The sequence below is a fragment of the Zea mays genome, chromosome 8 (assembly GCF_902167145.1).
Source record: "Zea mays cultivar B73 chromosome 8, Zm-B73-REFERENCE-NAM-5.0, whole genome shotgun sequence".
NCBI classification, from domain to species: domain Eukaryota; kingdom Viridiplantae; phylum Streptophyta; class Magnoliopsida; order Poales; family Poaceae; genus Zea; species Zea mays.
The window spans coordinates 173,520,327-173,542,741 of record NC_050103.1 but is presented as its reverse complement, the minus strand read 5'-3'; the positions used below and the strand labels follow the sequence as shown (position 1 = coordinate 173,542,741).

Here is a 22,415-nt window from a genome sequence, read left to right as displayed (position 1 = left end):
ACATCTATAGATGTCAAACAACGCCTGACACGGGCTAGATGCACGTGGACCACAACTATGACACAGGCACGTTATGCCGGCCTGCTAACTGTGTCGGGCCAGCCCGTTAGCCCGTCGATCCATTTAATTAAATCAGCGTAACGACGTCCGACCGGCCACAACTATGGCACAAGCACGTCATGCCGGCCTGCTAACTGTGTCGGGCCAGCCCATTAGCCCGTCGATCCATTTAATTAAATCATCGTAAAATGTTAAAAAACGGTGCAGGAGGTGGGGTTCGAACCCATGCCGTGATGGAAGAAGGGTGGGAGACACTAGGTGAAACTGTCTAACCAGTAGAACATCACGCTAAGATGTTTTTAATATTGAATATAAATTGTATATAGGTATATACATTTTTTGTAAAATAAAAAAAATAATCGTGTTGGGCCGGGCCAGTACTACGGGTCGAGGCTACAGCCCAAGCACGACACGACGTTCTTGGCTCTTGCAAGCATTAGGTCGTTTCTGAGACCATATTGGTGCAATGGACTATATGGTGTTTGAGGTTACTGAATTGGATGGAGCAGCAATGATTTGTCACACTAACAGCAAAATGAAAGGTTATTTGTTGGTTTTAAACGTTAGTAATTGCTACGAAGTAGCATAATTTATATGGAGCACATCCAGTTTTTATTGATGACTGACTTTAGCAATCACTCCATATTTTGATCTATCTTTTTTATAAGTTTGACTTTATGGGACTTATTTTAGAAACTTGATCTCACAAACTTTCTCTTATTTGGTCTATGTATGATGGAATTATGTCATTTTATAATCTCTGTTATCAGTCAATCGTTGTGAACTCTCTTCTAATCGCTCACTTCATTGGCCGTATTGTACCAAGACATATTTGCATGGACTAAACAATAATATCAGTTAGCCAAATCAAAAAATATATTATACAGAGAGCAGAGACAATCAATAAAAAATCTTGAATTTTTTTTGATAGATAGTTTACGTGGGTATTATTGTAAGCCGTCACAATGCACGGGCAACCGACTAGTATCATATTGATGTGTCGCATTCAAAAAAATCGCCTGACAAAAGATTAGAAACCTATATCATCACTTTCACTTTAGTATAAAAAGCCCAACACTAATTATGTATTTACAAAATTACAATCCGTAATGTCGTTGTCAAGCATCTCGCCACGTATGCTCTCGATACTAGGGACAATGGGACAGAAATCAGGACCGTCTGTCCGTACCTACCGCCGTGTTGCGGAGTGAATGAATTTTTTTTCTTAGGGCTATTTTGGGTATTTTTACGAGAGATTTTTATTTTCTCACGGAAAATTAGTTTTTTTGGGAAATAGGAATCTTGAGAAAACGGATTTCCGAGACAAAATTCCGGAGCGAATGAATTTAGTCGTCAGACGCAACGAACGGCGGGAGCAGACGGGCACGACACGAAATTCCCGCGCGCGCGGACCATGATGCGCGAGACCAGGAGCAGGAGGGCAGGCAGGGCTCCGGCGAGAACTGCCGCAGGCACCAGGACCACACAGCCTGACAGACACCCGGCGATCGGCGTGCCACACACGTAGAAACCACTGCAGAAGTGGCCAAAGCGCTGTGGCCGCAGCCCGCTTGCGAGGCGCACTGGCACTCCGCAGCTGACGACGACCCGGCAGTCCGGCACACCGCCTCTTTCCGTGTAGGCTGGCCGCCGCCACCAGCTCGAAACCATGGAAGTCGCGGCCGTGGCGTGCCGCGCCGGGCTGCTTGCGCGGGCCCGTCCAAGCAGCAGGGCGCGTACGTGGGCCGTTGCCGTCGGCCCCGCCCCGTCCGCCGCTAGAAGAAGGTTGCTCGTCGCGTCGCTCGGGGTCGGGGAGCCACTCCCGGCGCAATCCCTGGGCGAGGAGGCCGTGGCGCTGGAGGTAATCCGATTCCGATGCCGTCTTGCCGTAGGTCTCCTTGGCATGTTACCGCAAGCTTCGATCGCGATCACACATTTACATGTCCTGATGTCCATGAAGTGGATTGATTTTGTTGCAGGTGGGTGAGGAGGAGGATGATCTGAACTCCATTGTTTCCGTCGAAAACCTGCCTCCCGCTGCTGCTCACGGTATGAGCTCTCTAGCCGTCAGCGGTGTGGTTTACACGGACGACAAAAAAAAAAAAAAAAAAAACCCCACTACACTAACGTTGGCACGCCTCGTGAATCTGACCGTGCCAGTTCCTGAGGCAAGGAGGACAACAGTGCGCGTCAGGTTCGTGCTGAGGAAGCAGTGCGCCTTCGGCCACCAGTTCCTCGTCGCCGGCGACGACGCGGCGCTCGGGCTTTGGGATCCAGCTAAGGCGATCTCCTTGGTTTGGTCAGAAGGCCACGTCTGGACGGCGAACACGGTGAGGTCTCCGGTCACATGCGTTCCTTCAGCGACCCGGGCCATGTGAGCCTGACTCGATCGTTTACGTCTGGCCAGGATTTGCCGGCGAACAGGTCGATCGAGTTCAAGTTCTTGCTGCGAGATGCCTCGGGGCATGCGCATTGGCAGCACGGCGCTAACAGAACTCTGCGAATTACTACTGAAACCCCAAACACCGTAGTTGTCCACGAAGACTGGGATCACGGCAACAAACAGAAAGTGTCAGAGGAGGAAGAGCTCTCCATCGGGGAAGATGTGATGTTTCCAGATGATCTTGCGGGAACAGATGGCGCAAGCGCAATGCCGGCAGATAATCCCGAGAAGCATCAGAATGTGGAGACTGACAGTGACAGGTCGGCTGCGGTGGTTGCAGATGCTCCTCCGCAGCAGGAAATGGTAGCAGCAAACGGAACGGGCCAACCGCAGGTAACCACAACCACGGCATCACATCTTTTGTTTCGCGTAGAAGCATGTACTCTATCTACCTGACAGTTCTTCTCTTTACTGAATCAGCTGGTGGTGGACGGGCACAAGACGATTCTTGAAGAGGTCCCCGGAGAAGAAAACGGCACCCTTTCTGCCGCCAATTATGCTGGTAATGGCAGCATCGACGACGATGACGACGACGACACTACCTTGTATCAGGGAGGTGATGTGCTACCGAACAGGCCGACAAGTATATTTGAGAACGACTTGGCTTGGGCCGGGAAAGCCATGCAGCAGCTGCTCCGGGTCCTCGGTTTCCAGATCGGCACAACAAGAACGTGAGGTTCAGCTTCAGATGCCGTTGTGTGTATATGTTGCAAACCTTCAACTCACTTCTCTACGCAGAAAGAAACGTCGGTGCTGAGGATTGTAACTGAAACTCCAGTAACAGCAGCAAACATCAGCTGTCTTCCCCCCTGCACTGTGTTGCATATAGCAATTACTAGGAGATAAACAACTGGCACTGCAAGTATGTTCAGTTTAGAAACAATGACTAATAAGGTGAGAGTCATCGACTTCTTATCCGCTTGTCGTGAAGGCAGGCTCCATCTGTACTGTACAACATGGCAAATGTAAGTTCGGTACAAAGTCGAATATGTGGAGCAGTGGATGTACTCTTCTAAAAGAAAAGGGTGATGCACTTCTGGTAAACCAATGACATCTGTAACGGTGAAAATGAGCTGTTGGCTGTTGCCCTCACATTCTATCCTTCTTGAATATTACACTAGAACATTAGGTGCCCATTTGGGCGCCCTACAGTGGTTTAAGGCAGAAGATAATGTGGAGCCAACATGCTTTGTGCAACTATACTAATTAGATGATAATAGTAAGATTTAAATAAACACATCAGGGCACCAGATTTAGGCGAAAAGACATTAGAAACTAATGTTAATATAGGTTGTGTAAGGATGACAAGTAACAAAGAGCATGTTTAGAATAAAACTAAAGGCTCAACATCTTTACCATCATTCCTAAGACTGTAGCGGCAGCACTCACTACCCTCCCCAACAGAGCAGAAAGAAACCCAACTCACTGGCCTATTGAAACTTCTAAATTCTATCACCGTGAGAAAGAAACCTATCTTCATAGGCAGTTACAGAGAGTAGACTAAAAACTCCTGCGTTCAAAGAGTGATAAAAAGCATGTAGCAATGCTAGGAAGGATCCAAAACTGTTAAAACATGTTCTGATGTCACTGATAAAATTTAATTCAAGTAATCATGCATCAATCAGGCTTTTTTAAATCACTAATAGTGTATTTAGCTTGGGCACTCTACATTATCTTATTTAACTTATTACTTCATTTCTTTGTTTCATACGTGATGAAATTATGCAGATTGTTGTAATTTTTAGCTAATGAACAAGTTAAGCTGCAGAAAGGTGAATAGGTGATGGAATAAAAAAGCAGCAGATTCACTACCTGATACATCCACAAACACTTCATGTAGATGGTTTTTCCTCCTTCCATTACAGATAATGAATACAACCTAGATGATTAGAAGCCCCGTCAGACCTCCAACCATTCAAAGCACAATGCCTATTGTCGAACCACGAGAAGAACTTATCAAAAAGCGACAATATTATCATACGACTCTAATTATTTGATAATCATCCAATACAGAGTCTGTTCACTCTGCTAATGTTTCAGAAATAGAGCCTCTGAGATTGTTTATCAGTCTGAACAAAAAAACTACATCAGCCACATACTGTGTTTTTAGGACAACCGGAGAGTTAACTGTCTAGCAATTTTCTCTTAATTTTAACAGCACAATAGGACTCACTGCATTTCCCAAAATTTTATAATTAGTGAGCTTCAACAGAGAAGAAAGTATAACATGGTAAAATCAAACTATTATAAATATACAAAAAAATCTAGAAAAGGCTACAAGTGGATAATGCATTAAGTTAAGAATGTGGACATGACGAAGAGTGGGCTTGGGGAACGTCTGCAAAGTGGAAGGGGGAGGGGAAGGATGGAAGGGCCAATGGTCCAACCGTGCTGCCTGTCGCGAGCGCCCGAGCTCGCCTGTTGCGCTCGCCCGAGCTCGCTTGCGCGTCCCGCGCCTCGTTGTCTTAGCCCGCCGCCGCGCAAAACCCTCTGGCCGACGCCACCCTGAACGAGTCAGTCGAAGCCACAGAAGCCTCGAACGCCAGCGCACTGCGCTCGCTAGCGCTCGTCGTGGACACGACCGGCTAGCTCCACCTGAGATGGTACCTATGGCCACCCTTATGTCCCGCCGCCTTCTCGACCACCTTGAGGGCCACCAGCGACTTGACCCACTTGCTCGACCACAGCGGTGGAGACAGAGGGGATCTAGCGAGCATGTGTGTGCGTTGGGGGGGGCGAAGACTTGATTCCGAGCGGCGATGAGGCCGGCTCCGTCGAGCGGCGGCGGCGCAGGGACGAGGAGCAGTGGATTCGTGCAGGGGAGTTGCCCTATCGCTCGCGAGGTGCAGTGGATCGATCGGATATGGGGGAGCGGACGTAGACGCGAATGGCTCCAAAGAATTGAAGAAATATCTCGGGTCCGTGAATGGGCAGTTGAGCACGCGTCGGCAGGCCGAACTCTCCGGACGCGTGAAACGCGGGGAGGGGCTAGAATTCCCGTGGCTTTTAAGACTTTAGACTAGAACATTAGGCGCCCATTTGGGCGCCCTACAGTGGTTTAAGGCAGAAGATAATGTGGAGCCAACATGCTTTGTGCAACTATACTAATTAGATGATAATAGTAAGATTTAAATAAACACATCAGGGCACCAGATTTAGGCGAAAATTTAGGCGAAAAAACATTAGAAACTAAGGTTAATATAGGTTGTGTAAGGATGACAAGTAACAAAGAGCATGTTTAGAATAAAACTAAAGGCTCAACATCTTTACCATCATTCCTAAGACTGTAGCGGCAGCACTCACTACCCTCCCCAACAGAGCCGAAAGAAACCCAACTCACTGGCCTATTGAAAATTCTAAATTCTATCACCGTGAGAAAGAAACCTGTCTTCATAGGCAGTTACAGAGAGTAGACTAAAAACTCCTGCGTTCAAAGAGTGATAAAAAGCATGTAGCAATGCTAGGAAGGATCCAAAACTGTTAAAACATGTTCTGATGTCACTGATAAAATATAATTCAAGTAATCATGCATCAATCAGGCTTTTTTAAATCACTAATAGTGTATTTAGCTTGGGCACTCTACATTATCTTATTTAACTTATTACTTCATTTCTTTGTTTCATACGTGATGAAATTATGCAGATTGTTGTAATTTTTAGCTAATGAACAAGTTAAGCTGCAGAAAGGTGAATAGGTGATGGAATAAAAAAGCAGCAGATTCACTACCTGATACATCCACAAACACTTCATGTAGATGGTTTTTCCTCCTTCCATTACAGATAATGAATACAACCTAGATGATTAGAAGCCCCGTCAGACCTCCAACCATTGAAAGCACAATGCCTATTGTCGAACCACGAGAAGAACTTATCAAAAAGCGACAATATTATCATACGACTCTAATTATTTGATAATCATCCAATACGGAGTCTGTTCACTCTGCTAATGTTTCAGAAATAGAGCCTCTGAGATTGTTTATCAGTCTGAACAAAAAAACTACATCAACCACATACTGTGTTTTTAGGACAACCGGAGAGTTAACTATCTAGCAATTTTCTCTTAATTTTAATAGCACAATAGGACTCACTGCATTTCCCAAAATTTTATAATTAGTGAGCTTCAAGAGAGAAGAAAGTATAACATGGTAAAATCAAACTATTATAAATATACAAAAAAATCTAGAGAAGGCTACAAGTGGATAATGCATTAAGTTCAGAATGTGGACATGACGAAGAGTGGGCTTGGGGAACGTCTGCAAAGTGGAAGGGGGAGGGGAAGGATGGAAGGGCCAATGGTCCAACCGTGCTGCCTGTCGCGAGCGCCCGAGCTCGCCTGTTGCGCTCGCCCGAGCTCGCTTGCGCGTCCCGTGCCTCGTTGTCTTAGCCCGCTGCCGCGCAAAACCCTCTGGCCGACGCCACCCTGAACGAGTCAGTCGAAGCCACAGAAGCCTCGGACGCCAGCGCACTGCGCTCGCTAGCGCTCGTCGTGGACACGACCGGCTAGCTCCACCTGAGATGGTACCTATGGCCACCCTTATGTCCCGCCGCCTTCTCGACCACCTTGAGGGCCACCAGCGACTTGACCCACTTGCTCGACCACAGCGGTGGAGACGGAGGGGATCTGGCGAGCATGTGTGTGCGTTGGGGGGCGAAGACTTGATTCCGAGCGGCGATGAGGCCGGCTCCGTCGATTGGCGGCGGCGCAGGGACGATGAGCAGTGGATTCGTGCAGGGGAGTTGCCCTATCGCTCGCGAGGTGCAGTGGATCGATCGGATATGGGGGAGCGGACGTAGACGCGAATGGCTCCAAAGAATTGAAGAAATATCTTGGGTCCGTGAATGGGCAGTTGAGCACGCGTCGGCAGGCCGAACTCTCCGGACGCGTGAAACGCGGGGAGGGGCTAGAATTCCCGTGGCTTTTAAGACTTTAGACTAGAACATTAGATGCCCATTTGGGCGCCCTACAGTGGTTTAAGGCAGAAGATAATGTGGAGCCAACATGCTTTGTGCAACTATACTAATTAGATGATAATAGTAAGATTTAAATAAACACATCAGGGCAACAGATTTAGGCGAAAAGACATTAGAAACTAATGTTAATATAGGTTGTGTAAGGATGACAAGTAACAAAGAGCATGTTTAGAATAAAATTAAAGGCTCAACATCTTTACCATCATTCCTAAGACTGTAGCGGCAGCACTCACTACCCTTCCCAACAGAGCAGAAAGAAACCCAACTCACTGGCCTATTGAAACTTCTAAATTCTATCACCGTGAGAAAGAAACCTATCTTCATAGGCAGTTACAGAGAGTAGACTAAAAACTCCTGTGTTCAAAGAGTGATAAAAAGCATGTAGCAATGCTAGGAAGGATCCAAAACTGTTAAAACATGTTCTGATGTCACTGATAAAATTTAATTCAAGTAACCATGCATCAATCAAGCTTTTTTAAATCACTAATAGTGTATTTAGCTTGGGCACTCTACATTATCTTATTTAACTTATTACTTCATTTCTTCGTTTCATACGTGATGAAATTATGCAGATTGTTGTAATTTTTAGCTAATGAACAAGTTAAGCTGCAGAAAGGTGAATAGGTGATGGAATAAAAAAGCAGCAGATTCACTACCTGATACATCCACAAACACTTCATGTAGATGGTTTTTCCTCCTTCCATTACAGATAATGAATACAACCTAGATGATTAGAAGCCCCGTCAGACCTCCAACCATTCAAAGCACAATGCCTATTGTCGAACCACGAGAAGAACTTATCAAAAAGCGACAATATTATCATACGACTCTAATTATTTGATAATCATCCAATACGGAGTCTGTTCACTCTGCTAACGTTTCAGAAATAGAGCCTCTGAGATTGTTTATCAGTCTGAACAAAAAAACTACATCAGCCACATACTGTGTTTTTAGGACAACCGGAGAGTTAACTGTCTAGCAATTTTCTCTTAATTTTAACAGCACAATAGGACTCACTGCATTTCCCAAAATTTTATAATTAGTGAGCTTCAACAGAGAAGAAAGTATAACATGGTAAAATCAAACTATTATAAATATAAAAAAAATCTAGAAAAGGCTACAAGTGGATAATGCATTAAGTTCAGAATGTGGACATGACGAAGAGTGGGCTTGGGGAACGTCTGCAAAGTGGAAGGGGGAGGGGAAGGATGGAAGGGCCAATGGTCCAACCGTGCTGCCTGTCGCGAGCGCCCGAGCTCGCCTGTTGCGCTCGCCCGAGCTCGCTTGCGCGTCCCGCGCCTCGTTGTCTTAGCCCGCCGCCGCGCAAAACCCTCTGGCCGACGCCACCCTGAACGAGTCAGTCGAAGCCACAGAAGCCTCGGACACCAGCGCACTGCGCTCGCTAGCGCTCGTCGTGGACACGACCGGCTATCTCCACCTGAGATGGTACCTATGGCCACCCTTATGTCCCGCTGCCTTCTCGACCACCTTGAGGGCCACCAGCGACTTGACCCACTTGCTCGACCACAGCGGTGGAGACGGAGGGGATCTGGCGAGCATGTGTGTGCGTTGGGGGGGGGGCGAAGACTTGATTCCGAGCGGCGATGAGGCCGGCTCCGTCGAGCGGCGGCGGCGCAGGGACGAGGAGCAGTGGATTCGTGCAGGGGAGTTGCCCTATCGCTCGCGATCGATCGGATATGGGGGAGCGGACGTAGATGCGAATGGCTCCAAAGAATTGAAGAAATATCTCGGGTCCGTGAATGGGCAGTTGAGCACGCGTCGGCAGGCCGAACTCTCCGGACACGTGAAACGCGGGGAGAGGCTAGAATTCCCGTGGCTTTTAAGACTTTAGATAAGCTGAAGCTCATTTGGTTGCGAAGCTCAGAGCGTGGAAGGATATCAGCCATTGCATCTGAATAGACAGGACTAAAGGAAACCGTAAGACTCATAACGCAACAAGCATTTAATACTCCAACGTCCAACCCAAAATGTCTAAAGATGACGATTTTCTAGGAAGGATAGTACAAAATACACCACAGTAATAAACAAATTCACGCTATTCTGTACTCTACACAAGTTACAAAATAAACCGAGAAGCGAAAACATCCTAAAAACAGTGAAATTATTACCTCACAGGTCTCAGATATGTCTTAATTTGTGGATCAGTGGTTGATTTTAAGGTCTTGAGTGTCCTTCTGCAGCATATGAAACCAAAAGAGGTGGGACAAGATTAACTGAGTACCAAAGTAAAATATTGTGCTTGATACACGTCAGCCTTCTGCAACAATTACTAGCAAAAGTGACATGTCACCGTGTAATTGTGCTAACAATTATTTGTGTATTTGAAGGCAACTACATCTGTCACGAACTCACGATCCTAGCTACATGTAAATTAATGAATACTGTATTCTTTTCAGAGGAAAGAAACACACAATAGCATAGATCATCATTTGAAGGCAGGTGTCCCACAAGACTACGTTCCACTATGGATCAAGTAGCCAATTTGACCGCTAACTGGCATGACAAATTCCCGGAACAAACTACTCAAATGAGGTACCTTGTTTTGACTAAAATTTCAGTTGAAACGATTACTGTTCAAACCATGCTGCAGTAATTTGTTTCCAAAGATACAAACGTGTGGAGAAATGGGCACAAATAACGCACATCCAAATAAAGTTCAGATTCAAATAAAGTTATGTGATAAGTATCCTATTAAGCATGAACCCCTATGCTTAGGAAATAGTATATGTGAATATGTGATGAACAGATTTAGAATCTTACATAATGTCTCAAGAGAGAATATTGTGAATCTCCACTAACTCCTCACACGGTCGTTAAAGATGTGTTTAGGGTGTGTTTGGTTTGAGGTCAAAGTAGGATGAGGCGGGGATGACACCGTCCCCTCATTTTTTGGGATCACGTCGCCACCAAAAAATTACTTCGGTGTTTACCTTGCCTCCACTTGACTTTCTTCCAAATACTATAAAAACTGTGACCGTCCCCTTCCATCCCTCCTTGTACATCCAACCAAACACACCCTTAGAGCATTGGGATGATAAGACTAATAGTGCAGCTCTAAGGGGGAGAATTTCTCACATAGCACTAACTAAATCTTGAGCATGAAGTTCAAGTACCCAATAACAATCTTAAAGATTGACTGAAGCTTGGGTGGTTTGAATTCTTTTTCACTTACAGCCTGTTTGGTTCCTGGAATTGGTCCAAATTGAATCAGATTCTATATCTCGGCCCATTTGGATCCCCTTAGAATTCAAATTTCAGCCCATTTCTCGTTCCTGGAAATTTGGCTTTGACTCATTTCAGACGATCACCCATCGGAAAGCGTCAAAAGGTGGCTAGGGTTAGCCGCTCGTCCCCGCATCGCTCACCGCTCACGTCGCTCTGCCCACTGCTCGCACCCCCACGTTTCCTCTGTAGCAATCTCCCTCCGAGGAAGAAGGTAACAGCCACGCGCCTCCTTTCTTCGTCTATCGCTCTCGCGCGCGGGTTTGATCGGGTTGTCCTAGCCCTGCTGCTTCAGCTCTTTGATAGGGCTTTGAATGTACCGACATCGACACATGGACCTGCTGCTTCAGCCTTGCCGCCTATTCATGATTGAAGTTGTAGCCTCTTCGTCGATTCATGATAGATCTTTGATAGTTTCGTGAGCTGTTTTTTGGTAAACAATATTTTTTAAAATAGAGTCAGTTGGTAGAACCGGTGTTGCCATTCCTACATTTGCAGCTGCGAAGGAGCTGTACAAGGTTGCAAAATCGCTTGGCCTTAGTGACCATGACTTCTGGACGAGGTGCACAATTTTTGTATTTGTAAAAATAAGATAGTCGATTGATTACATGTAGCATCTCATGTGCATGTTCCATAAACAAGTCTCACAGAAAAAGGATCGTATCCATTCTATTCAAGTATACATGACGTCTCATTCAGAATGTGTTACAATTTATGCTATGCAGTCACCAGGGATTGTTTTCCTTGTGGGGCAAAACCGATCCTTATTTTTTTTCAGTGTCCTTGAATTTTTCGTTATTTTAGGATTTGTTGCGCAATTTGTTGCCTCGAGTTTCATCTAGCTGTCTCCAACAAATCCTTCAATCTCCATGGCTACACTGGTACTTCTCCTCTTCCATCTTGTGCTACTACTAGTAGTGTTTTTTTATTCTTCATTAGAGCCTTTTGCTTTCAACTAGCATGTCTAATTGCATATAAATTACATTTTCTAGATATCAAATCAATATACTAATGAGGAGGAAATTAAAAGGAAGAGAAAGAATAGAAAGAGGATTGTTGTATTAGCTGTTTCTATTATGGCTATAATTGCAAACCGGTATGAACGTAGGAGATCTAGACACATTGTTGATGCTCGTGCTGAAAATCAAGGACAAATGAGTCTAATTACACATGTTCAATCAACTAAGGAGTGGAGTGATTTTAAAGACACCAAAGCTAGTGAAATGTTTGATGATTATCAGGAGAGACGTGTTCAAAGTTGATTACCAAAGTTGAAATGTTTGTTGATAGTTGTATGCTTCTATTTTCTTGTTTTCTTTTAGTCTGAAATGATCTTTTGTGAAATAGTTCTAGTCTGCTATATTCTGTATCTTCCTCAAGCAGTTTGAAAAGACAACGGTAAGACGATTCGTTTAACTTCATGTGGTGTGAGAAGTTTGACACGCTTACTGCTGCATTGAAAGATGATGGCCCAAAGCTATCCTCTTCTGTTGAAGTTCTGCCGCACTACAAGAGGTTGATGGACTTGATGAAGACACATAACTTGAGCTTTATGACATCCTCACCTCTAATGCATGCAAGTTCGAGTCGATGACGACAATTCCAATAGAAAGGAGGAAGAGGTGTCTTACGATGCAGCTAAGGAAGCGAAACAGCTTATGTGTGAACTTAAATGTCTTTGTGGAACTGATTATGTGAACTTGTCTTTGTGGAACTATTGTGTGTGAACTTGATGGCTTTGTGAAATTGTTGTATGCGAATTTGATGGCTTTGTGAAACGGTTGTGTGCACACTTGATGTCTTTGTATAACTTTTATGCGTGAACATGATGTCTTTGTGAAACTGTTTGTGTGACTTATATTTGTGAAACTATTGTGTATGAACTTAATAGTTTCTGATAGTTATAAATTGTTCATGCTCATTTTTTAAAGCGGATACAAAGTCTAGAGATCCTTACTTGTTTGTATTGAAATCCCTACGCAAAGTATCCAAACAACATCTAGAATTTATTTATTGGAATTAAATTGCTTGTACAGCCAAACAAAAATAACGGAATTCAATTAGTTTCTAGTTGATTGAATTCTAAGTAATTCATTTTTTGGAATTTATTTTTTGAAAAAGGTTTTATTTCTAGGCATCGAAATGGGGTGTTATGTGAGTTTTTCATAGAAGTTTATCGGTTAAATGTTTTAAATGAGGCAACTCGTGTTATGCGTTAAGCCTGAGGTATATGCTCTTTCTCTAAATTTTTTAGTGTTTTTTATGGAGTTTTGGAGGCATAAGCATCTCACGGTGAGATGTTGAGAAACCACTGTTGCACGTGTGAGACCCACGTAACCTATACGCCAAAATTATAAATCTACACTATAAATAGATCAGACAACCACCATACTGTTGACACCTTTTTGGAGGCGCCAATCACTCAAAAGAACCAGCGGCGGTGCTCTCTGGCCAGGCGCGGACGGTCCGCGGCACAGAGCCGGACGGTCCGCGGCCTGGCGTGAGGCGGAGGTGCTCTCTGGTCAGACGCGGACGGTCCGCGGCACAGGGCCGGACGGTCCGCGACCTGGCGTGAGGCGGAGGTGCTCTCTGGTCAGACGCGGACGGTCTGCGGCACAGGGCCGGACGGTCCGCGCGTGCGCAGGGGCGGCGGAAGATCGCCGGCGGCGCCTAGATCTCGCTCCCGGGAGGGACCCCGTCGGGGAGGAGAGATCCTAGGAGTTGTCTAGGCTCGGGCAGGCCGACCTAGACCCCTCTAATCGACCTAGAGTCGAAGAGAGACGGAGAATTTGGGGATTGGAAGGCTAAACTAGGGCTAAACTAGAACTAGACTAGAACTACTCCTAATGCATAAGGTAAAACGAGTAATAGATTGGATTTGATCGATTGTTTGGGGGTTGAATCGGCCGTAGCCCTTCATCTATATAAAGGGGGAGGTCTGGATCCGTTTCCAACAGTTTTCCGAGTTAATCCCGCGGTTTTAGGTAACAAATCCCGCGAGAAACTAGGAACCCTAACTGACTCTGCGCACGCGCGGACCGTCCGCGCCGCCACCGCGGATAGTCCGGACCGTGGACCGTCCGGCCTCGGGGCCGGACCATCCGCACTACTCTTTTTAGAGCTCAACATATGCCCCCCTGCCTTTTGGTGAAGGTTGACGAACCAAAAGCATATGGACTAAACCTGATGTAGGTCACCGGCTTTTCGATATGGAGTTTATTCAATAAAGCACCAATATAAAGGCCGTTTCGGATTGTATCTTTCTCGGCCATGACCATTTGATCAATGGATCAAAAGGAATAGAATGGAGGTGCCCCCCAGTCTGGATAGACGAAGGGACTATACATGTACCATGGATTCATCATCGTGCCATTCCATGTTTGAACAGGATAATATACCGACGATGAGTAAATAGGTGGAAAGTACCCTGGTCTCATAGAATGAATAGGCGACACTTGTTGTGTCGCCTTTCGGGTCGTTTTGTTTGACCGTTTTGTTTTAGCAGGTGACCGGGGTTTCTTTGTTGACCGATCACGTGGAACAGTCTTTTTACTAGTATTTTTGGAGAGCAACTGATCAAAAGTAGGATCGGCTTTAATCAGCCGATTATATGTGCTTTGACCTTGTGTCTTTTTCCTTGCTTTGTGTAGAGGTTGACGCCTTTGGTCATAGGTGGACTGTCCAGCTGAGTTAGCCGGACCGTTTGTCTGAGCACCGGATTGTCCGCACGTAGGTACCGGACCATCTACGATGCTGGGGCTAGGCTGATGTGTTTGGTTAATTAACTGTGCCTGCCCCCCGGCGTCTTCGGACCTTTTAGCCTTCTCGTCCGAAGCCTTTCGAGCAATCTCCTTTTGTGATATATCTGACATACGAGGATTGCTGATGACGATGCCCTTGCCTTTGCCTTTATCGGCCATTCGGGCCGAACCAAGACCTTTTTGCGTGTGAGTTCTATTGTATTAACAAGAAAGGGTTGTGTGTCTACTTGCATCTCCTGAAAAGCCAATCGACCCTCATTTATGGCCGATTGTATCTGTCGACGAAAAACATTACAATCATTGGTGGCATGAGAAAAGGAATTATGCCACTTACAATAAGCACGCCTCTTTAATTCATCAGGAGGAGAAATAGTATGAGTTAATTTAATGTTGCCATTTTTCAGTAACTCGTCAAATATTTTATCGCATTTGGCAACATTAAAGGTAAACTTAACTTCTTCTTGTCGATTCTTTCGAATCGACTGTAAAGCAGAACACGCTGAAGGTTTAGCCTGTCCTGGCCAAACCAGTTCGGCGGTGTATACATCCGTGGATTCATCGTCCGAATTATCGTATCCCACTAGATGCATCTGAAAGCATCTAGGCCCCTGGTTGGTTTTAGTGATTAATGATAACGTAATATTATATGTGACTAACGTGTGTTTTGCAGAGACAAATGGTAAGTTAGGTCGCATGACAGGTAGTAGTACTACAACGGTGAAAACAATCCCGGAGATAAGAACTCGAAGCGACGGCTAAAACGACGGAACAAAAGGTGAAGGTCTACGGAGTCCGAGTGTCAAGGAGATGTGGACACTCGCGATTTAGTTAGGTCTTTTATTCTCTTTTAGCCGTACTATAAAGAGGGGTTGTCGATGAGTAGTTTGACCAAGAGAGTTCTAGTGTAGTGTTGATGCACAATCACACTCTTATACAGTGCTAGGTGTCACTCTAGAACTCACACACAAGTTAGAGCGAAAACCGATTTGAAAATCAGCTGAAAAACAAGACTTAGTGTTTCTGGCTTTGGGGCACCGGACTGTCCGGTGTGCACCGGACTGTCCGGTGCACCCTCTGCCAGGTGGGGCCAGGCTGGTCCACGACAGAGTGTTTTCCCTTCGCAGAAACCCGAGAGCGCAGCTTTCAGAGTTGAATTTTAGTGGTGCACCGGACACCGCACCGGACTGTCCGGTGTGCACCAGACAGTGGACTGTTCACTGTCCGGTGCGCCATGAGTCCAACGGCTCTCTGTCAGAACTAGCCGTTGGAAACGACCGTTGGCGCACCGTTGGCGCACCGGTGGCGCACCGGACTGTCCGGTGCGCCATCGCGCAGTGAATTGCCTGTAACGACTAGTTGGTGGGTGAGGGCTATTTATACCCCCTCCACCCACCATATTCAATGTCTTGCACTCCACATTTATTCCAGCACATTGCTAGAGCATTGCAAGCACCAAAAGCCTAGTGAGGAGATTAGAGAATCATAATCCGCGCTTGTTCCTCATTAGCGCTAGTGAGAGCCACCTAGAGCACACACCACTTGCATTAGGCTTCTCTTGGTCAAGCGAAAGTCTACGGCCTGTTACTCTTGGTGATCGGCATCACCTAGACGGCTTGGTGGCGTTGGGAGCTCGGTGATCACCGTGAAGATCTTGTTGGTGACCCGACTCAAGTTTGTAAGCGGTCTCGAGGGATCCACCGCGCCGGAGTGGCAAAGGATCATCTCGTAGTGAGCACTTGGTTCTTGCGAGGACCAAGGGGGAGCGATACCCTTGCGCGGGTGCTCCAACGAGGACTAGTGGAGAGTGCCGACTCTTCGATACCTCGGGAAAAATTGGAGGAGTCTTCTAAACTTTGCTTTACATTCCGCACTTAATTCAAGCACTTTACATTGTGTATTTGTTTAGCTAGTATTTGAAGTATTATCTTAGCTTTGTTGCATTTCTAGTATTATATTCTTAGTGCTAGTTGTTGGGGTGAAGTTGGGCTCTTGCTTAGCTCTTGCTTAGGTTTTAATTAGTGTTGATTTTTAGAAAAGCCCAATTCACCCCCCTCTTGGGCATCGTGATCCTTTCAATTGGTATCGGAGCCTTGTTGCTCATAAATTAGCTTAACCGCTAGAGTTACGATGTCCGGTGGGGATGGATCTCCTCCTGTTTTTGATGGTGACGATTTTTCTTATTGGAAAATTCGTATGGAAGCATACTTAGAGGCTATAGACATTGGTGTCTATAAAGCCGCCACACAAGGGTTCCCCGAACCTAGAGATCCCACAAATCTTGTAGGTGATGAGTTCAATTATGAGAAATGGAATGCGAAGGCCAAAAACACCCTTTTTAGAGGCCTTTGCAAAGATGTGTTCAATAGAGTAAGGAATCATAAAAATGCTCATGATTTGTGGATGGACATTTGTGCTCTACACGAAGGAACTAGAAGTGAACGTGAGGAAAGATATCACATAGCCATGCGAAAGTTAAATTCTTTTGAAATGCTTGCTAATGAAAATGCAAATGCTATGTACTCACGACTTAATATTCTTGTAGAGGAAGTCAATGGATTGGGGCTTACTCAAATCTCACAACCGGATGTTGTGAGGAAGATTCTCAGTGTCCTCCCAATAGACAAATATGGACACATTGTCACTGTGCTACATCAAATGGATCTTTCAGTTACCACACCTACACAAATTTTGGGAAAGATCAATGCCCATGAAATGTACATGCACATCAACGACAAAGAAGAATCATCTTCCAAAAGAAAGGATTTGGCTCTCAAAGCAAATCATGAAAGAAAAGGAAAAGCAAAAATACAAGTTGAGGAAGAGTCCTCAAGTGATGATGACCTTGATGCAAACATTGCCTTGATGGTAAGGAAGACCACCAAGATGTTGAAGAAGCTAAATAGAGAAGGCATCAAATTTGATTCAAGAAAGAAGAAGTTCTTTTCCAACAAAAGAAAGCCTATTTCTGAGATGGACTGCTACAACTGTGGTGAGCTTGGTCATCTTGCTCATCAATGCAACAAGCCCAAGAAGAACAAGTTCAAGGGCAAGAAGGAAGATGACAGCGATGATGAAAAGAAGGAAAAGAAATTCTTCAAGAGGAAGGATGGAAAGCAAAAGAGGTTTCACAAGAAGAAGAATGGAAAGGCATATATCGTTGGCGACTGGCTCACCGACATCGAATCATCAAGTGGGTCTTCTTCAAGTGAAGAAGAGAATGATGAAAAAGTTGCGGCCATCGCCGGGGACTTCTCTTCACCACCACCATCGCCATCATCCACTTCTCACCTATGCCTCATGGCTAGGGGTGAACGAAAGGTACAAAATGATATTAATATTGATGATGATAGTGATAGTGATAGTGATGAAGAATTTGCTTCACCTTCATATGATGAGTTAGCTGACTTACTTAAAGAATATACTCAAATCATTAGAAAGTCAAAAGCTAAATGTGATAGGTTGAAAAATGAAAATGAATCTTTAAATGCCAAGTATGACATAGTTATAAAGGCTAGTGATGAAATAAAAGAAGAAAATAAAACTATGTCATCAACTGTAAATGAGCTCACAAACTCCCTAAAAGATGCTAAGGAAAAATATGACAAATTAAATGAAGTTAACAGGGAGTTGCAAAATAGACTAGTAAAGATCAAGGAAGACTACTCAAATTAAATTTGATCATGACAATCTTCTTGTTGAAAATGAACTTTTATCTTGCAAAACACATGAGGCTATTAACCCTGTTGTTAAGCTTGATGTAGCAACCTCATGTGATGATTTGATTCAAGAAGAGCAAACTAGTCTACATGCTGAATTGACTGAAAAAGTTGAAGTCCTGACCTTAGACAACCAAAAATTGAAGAATTACTTGACTGATGCAACTACTAGAGGAAAAGTTGCTATTGAGAACAATGATTTCAACAATGAGTTGGCAGTGGATAATCAAAGGCTTAAGAATGAGGTCAAGAAACTAAAAAGTGAAAATGAACATCTTGCAACAAGTGTGCAAAAGTTCAACAAGGGTCAATACCTCCAAAATGAGCTGCTTATGAACACTGTTATGAAAAATAACAAGAGTGGTATTGGATACAATGCTTTTGTGCAAAAGAAAGCTATCACTCAATACAAGCCAAAGCAGACTCACAAGCCTATCAAATGCTTTGAATGTGGAAATGAAGGTCATTTTGCCCACAACTGCAAAGCTAAACCACCAACTCCCTTGCCTAAGCACTCAAGACCATTTGCTTTCAATGCTCACTATGTTCTAAGAAAGGTTGCAAATGGAAAGATTAAGGTTACATTCCTAGGTCCACCAAATAAGAGTAGACCTAGACAAATCTGGGTGGCAAAGTCCTTAATTGAGAGAGTCACTGGTCCTATGCAATATAGGGCCCTCAACACTCAAGCTTGAATTGTCTGTGAATGTAGGTGAACTACAAGACCGGTGGGAGCCATTGGGTTATTGACAGTGGATGCACTCAACATATGACAGGCAACCCACGGATGTTCACCTCACTAGATGAGAATGTTGATGGTCAAGATAAAATCACATTTGGAGACAACTCAAAAGGAAAAGTGCAAGGACTTGGCAAGGTGGCAATCTCAAATGACTTATCAATATCAAATGTTCTCTTAGTTGCACCCTTGAGCTTCAATTTATTATCAGTGGGACAACTCTGTGATCTTGGACTTCAATGCTTATTCACTCCATCAGAGGTTATTGTAACAAAAATGGATGATGAATCAATGGTATTCAAGGGATTTAGATACAACAACCTCTACTTAGTGGATTTCACTTCAGAAGATGCAGACTTAAGAACTTGCCTCTTCACCAAAGCTTCTCTTGGATGGCTTTGGCATAGGAGGCTTGCACATGTTGGGATGAGCACACTCAAGAAGGTATTAAAGAAAGATATGGTTAGAGGATTAAAGGATGTGGTGTTTGAAAAAGACAAGCCATGCAGTGCATGTCAAGCTGGAAAGCAAGTTGCTAATACACATCCTACTAAAGCTTTCATGTCAACATCAAGGCCACTGGAACTACTTCATATGGATTTATTTGGACCTACAAATTATGTTAGTGCTGGTGGCAACCTCTACTGTCTAGTGATTGTTGATGACTTCTCAAGATACACTTGGGTGTTCTTTCTCCATGACAAATCTGAAGTTGCATCTATATTCAAGAAATTTGCCAAGAAAGCACAAAATGAATTTGATTGCAAGATTAAGAAGATTAGAAGAGACAATGGCAAAGAATTTGACAACACCAACATTCATGAGTACTGTGATGAAATTGGGATCAAGCATGAAGTATCTGCCACATATACACCTCAACAAAATGGAGTTGTTGAAAGGAAAAACAGGACCTTGATCACCCTTGCAAGAACAATGATTGATGAGTATAACACACCGGAGAGGTTTTGGGCCGAAGCTGTCAACACTGCTTGTTATGCATCAAACAGGCTATTTCCTCACCGGCTACTTGCGAAGACTCCTTATGAACTGCTAAATGGGAAAAAGCCAGACATCTCTTTCTTCCGGGTATTTGGGTGCAAATGCTACATCTACAAGAAACGCCATCACCTAGGGAAGTTTCAAAGACGTTGTGATATTGGTTTTCTTTTGGGTTATTCATTAAAGTCCAAAGCATATCGAGTATTCAACCATGCCACTGGCGTGGTAGAAGAAACATATGATGTGGAATTTGATGAGACTAATGGCTCCCAAGGAGCACTTGAAAATCTTGATGATGTAGGTGATGAGCCACTTAGGGAAGCAATGAAGAACATGCCTATTGGAGCTATCAAACCAAAAGAAGATGAAGAAGAGGTGCAAATCATTGACAGGCCTTCTTCATCAAATGTACCACAAGATGATGACAAAGATGAGAGGCATGCAAATGAAGATACATTTGTCTCTCATGAACAAGCAAGGGTACAAGCCGAAGATGTTGATGCTCCAGGATCTTCTTCCCAAGTGGTTGACAGGAGAAACTCATCACTACTTCAAGCTCATCCTCAAAACCAAATCATCGGGAGTCCTTCACAAGGGGTTATTACTCGATCACATAGACATGCTACTTTTATTGAACATCACTCTTTTGTTTCTTGTGTTGAGCCTACTTGTATAGATGAGGCGCTACAGGATCCGGACTGGGTGAATGCCATGCATGAAGAACTTAACAACTTCACCCGTAACGAAGTTTGGACCCTGGAGAAGCCCCCACAAGATGCAAGAATCATTGGAACAAAGTGGGTGTTCAGAAACAAACAAGATGATCAAGGTGTGATTGTAAGAAACAAGGCAAGACTTGTCGCAAAGGGATTCTCTCAAGTTGAAGGCTTAGATTTTGGAGAGACCTTTGCTCCGGTTGCTCGACTGGAAGCCATCCGTATCCTACTTGCATATGCATCATGCTATGATATAAAACTTTATCAAATGGATGTAAAAAGTGCATTTTTAAATGGCTTCATAAATGAACTTGTATATGTTGAGCAACCACCTGGATTTGAAGACCCTAGATATCCTAACCATGCTTACAGGTTGTCCAAGGCGCTTTATGGGCTAAAGCAAGCTCCAAGGGCTTGGTATGAGCGTCTTCGCGACTTCCTCATCGAAAAGGGCTTCAAGATCGGGACCGTCGACACAACTCTCTTCACAAAGAAACATAACGGTGATATTTTCATTTGTCAAGTATATGTTGATGATATAATCTTTGGCTCGACAAATGACTATCATTGCAAGGATTTTGGTGAGTTGATGTCGAAGGAGTTCGAGATGTCAATGATTGGTGAGCTAACATACTTCCTCGGCTTTCAAGTCAAGCAAATGAAAGATGGTAACTTTCTCTCACAAGAGAAGTATACCAAAGACTTGTTGAAAAGATTCAACATGGAGAAGTGCAAACCAATCAAGACCCCCATGCCTACAAATGGACATCTCGACTTAGATGAGGGAGGTAACCCGGTTAATCAAACTCTCTACCGTTCTATGATTGGTAGTTTATTGTACCTTACCGCATCTAGGCCCGATATTATGTTCAGTGTCTGCATGTGTGCTAGATTTCAATCTAATCCTAAGAAAGCTCATCTTCGCGCTGTTAAGAGAATTCTTAGGTATCTCAGGCACACCACAAGCGTTGGTCTGTGGTATCCCAAAGGAGCTACTTTTGATTTAATTGGCTATTCCGATTCGGATTATGCCGGTTGCAAAATTGATAGGAAAAGTACTTCTGGGGGATGCCATCTGCTTGGTAGATCACTAGTTTCATGGACATCCAAAAAGCAAAATAGTGTTGCCTTGTCAACTGCCGAAGAGGAATACATTGCCGCAGGTGCTTGTTGCACACAGATTTTATATATGAAACAAACTCTTCTAGACTATGACGTAGTTCTAGAAAAGGTACCTCTGTTGTGTGATAATGAGAGTGCTGTTAAAATTGCTAATAATCCTGTACAACACTCTCGCACCAAGCACATTGATATCCGTCATCACTTCCTTAGAGATCATGTTGCTAAAGGAGATATCATTTTAGAAGGAGTGAGGTCGGAAGATCAATTAGCGGATATTTTCACTAAGCCACTTGATAAGACCCGCTTTTGCATGTTGAGGAATGAACTAAATATTCTTGATCTCAGAAATTTTATGTGAAATGTCAAATGGTGTTGTCAAGCTTGCATTGCATATTTAAATTCCTTGTATTGCATCTAGGACTTGTCTAACCTAGTTGAGATAACCGCCAACAAAGCGAGTGAAAAAGCTTAACTCGGGTCAAACCTGACAAGTCTTAGTTTTAAGCTTTCAACACTTAAATTTTTACTTTTTATGCAATTATTGGTTCTTGAAATATGCATGAGGTACTGCACTTAGGGGGAGTATTCAAAACTCAAATCACTCATGAAAACCCCTAGTGCAAACCAAAATGCAAATTTCACCATT

At 44.1% G+C, this 22,415-nt stretch overlaps 1 protein-coding gene across 2 annotated transcripts; it reads left to right on the top strand.

The window, feature by feature from the left end:
* Window positions 1-1,436: 1,436 nt before the first annotated feature.
* On the top strand, window positions 1,437-3,600 carry LOC100285836 (uncharacterized). Of its 2 annotated transcripts, none has more exons than XM_035961922.1 (5): window positions 1,437-1,921; window positions 2,040-2,109; window positions 2,221-2,390; window positions 2,468-2,836; window positions 2,924-3,600. In XM_035961922.1, the coding sequence occupies exons 1-5, from the start codon at window positions 1,730-1,732 to the stop codon at window positions 3,176-3,178; spliced, it is 1,056 nt and encodes a 351-aa protein (XP_035817815.1). In that variant the 5' UTR covers window positions 1,437-1,729; the 3' UTR covers window positions 3,179-3,600. The 2 variants fall into 2 exon arrangements, with proteins under 2 accessions (XP_035817815.1, XP_008655114.1); XM_008656892.4 differs by having other exon boundaries at window positions 1,454-1,948.
* Window positions 3,601-22,415: the final 18,815 nt, after the last annotated feature.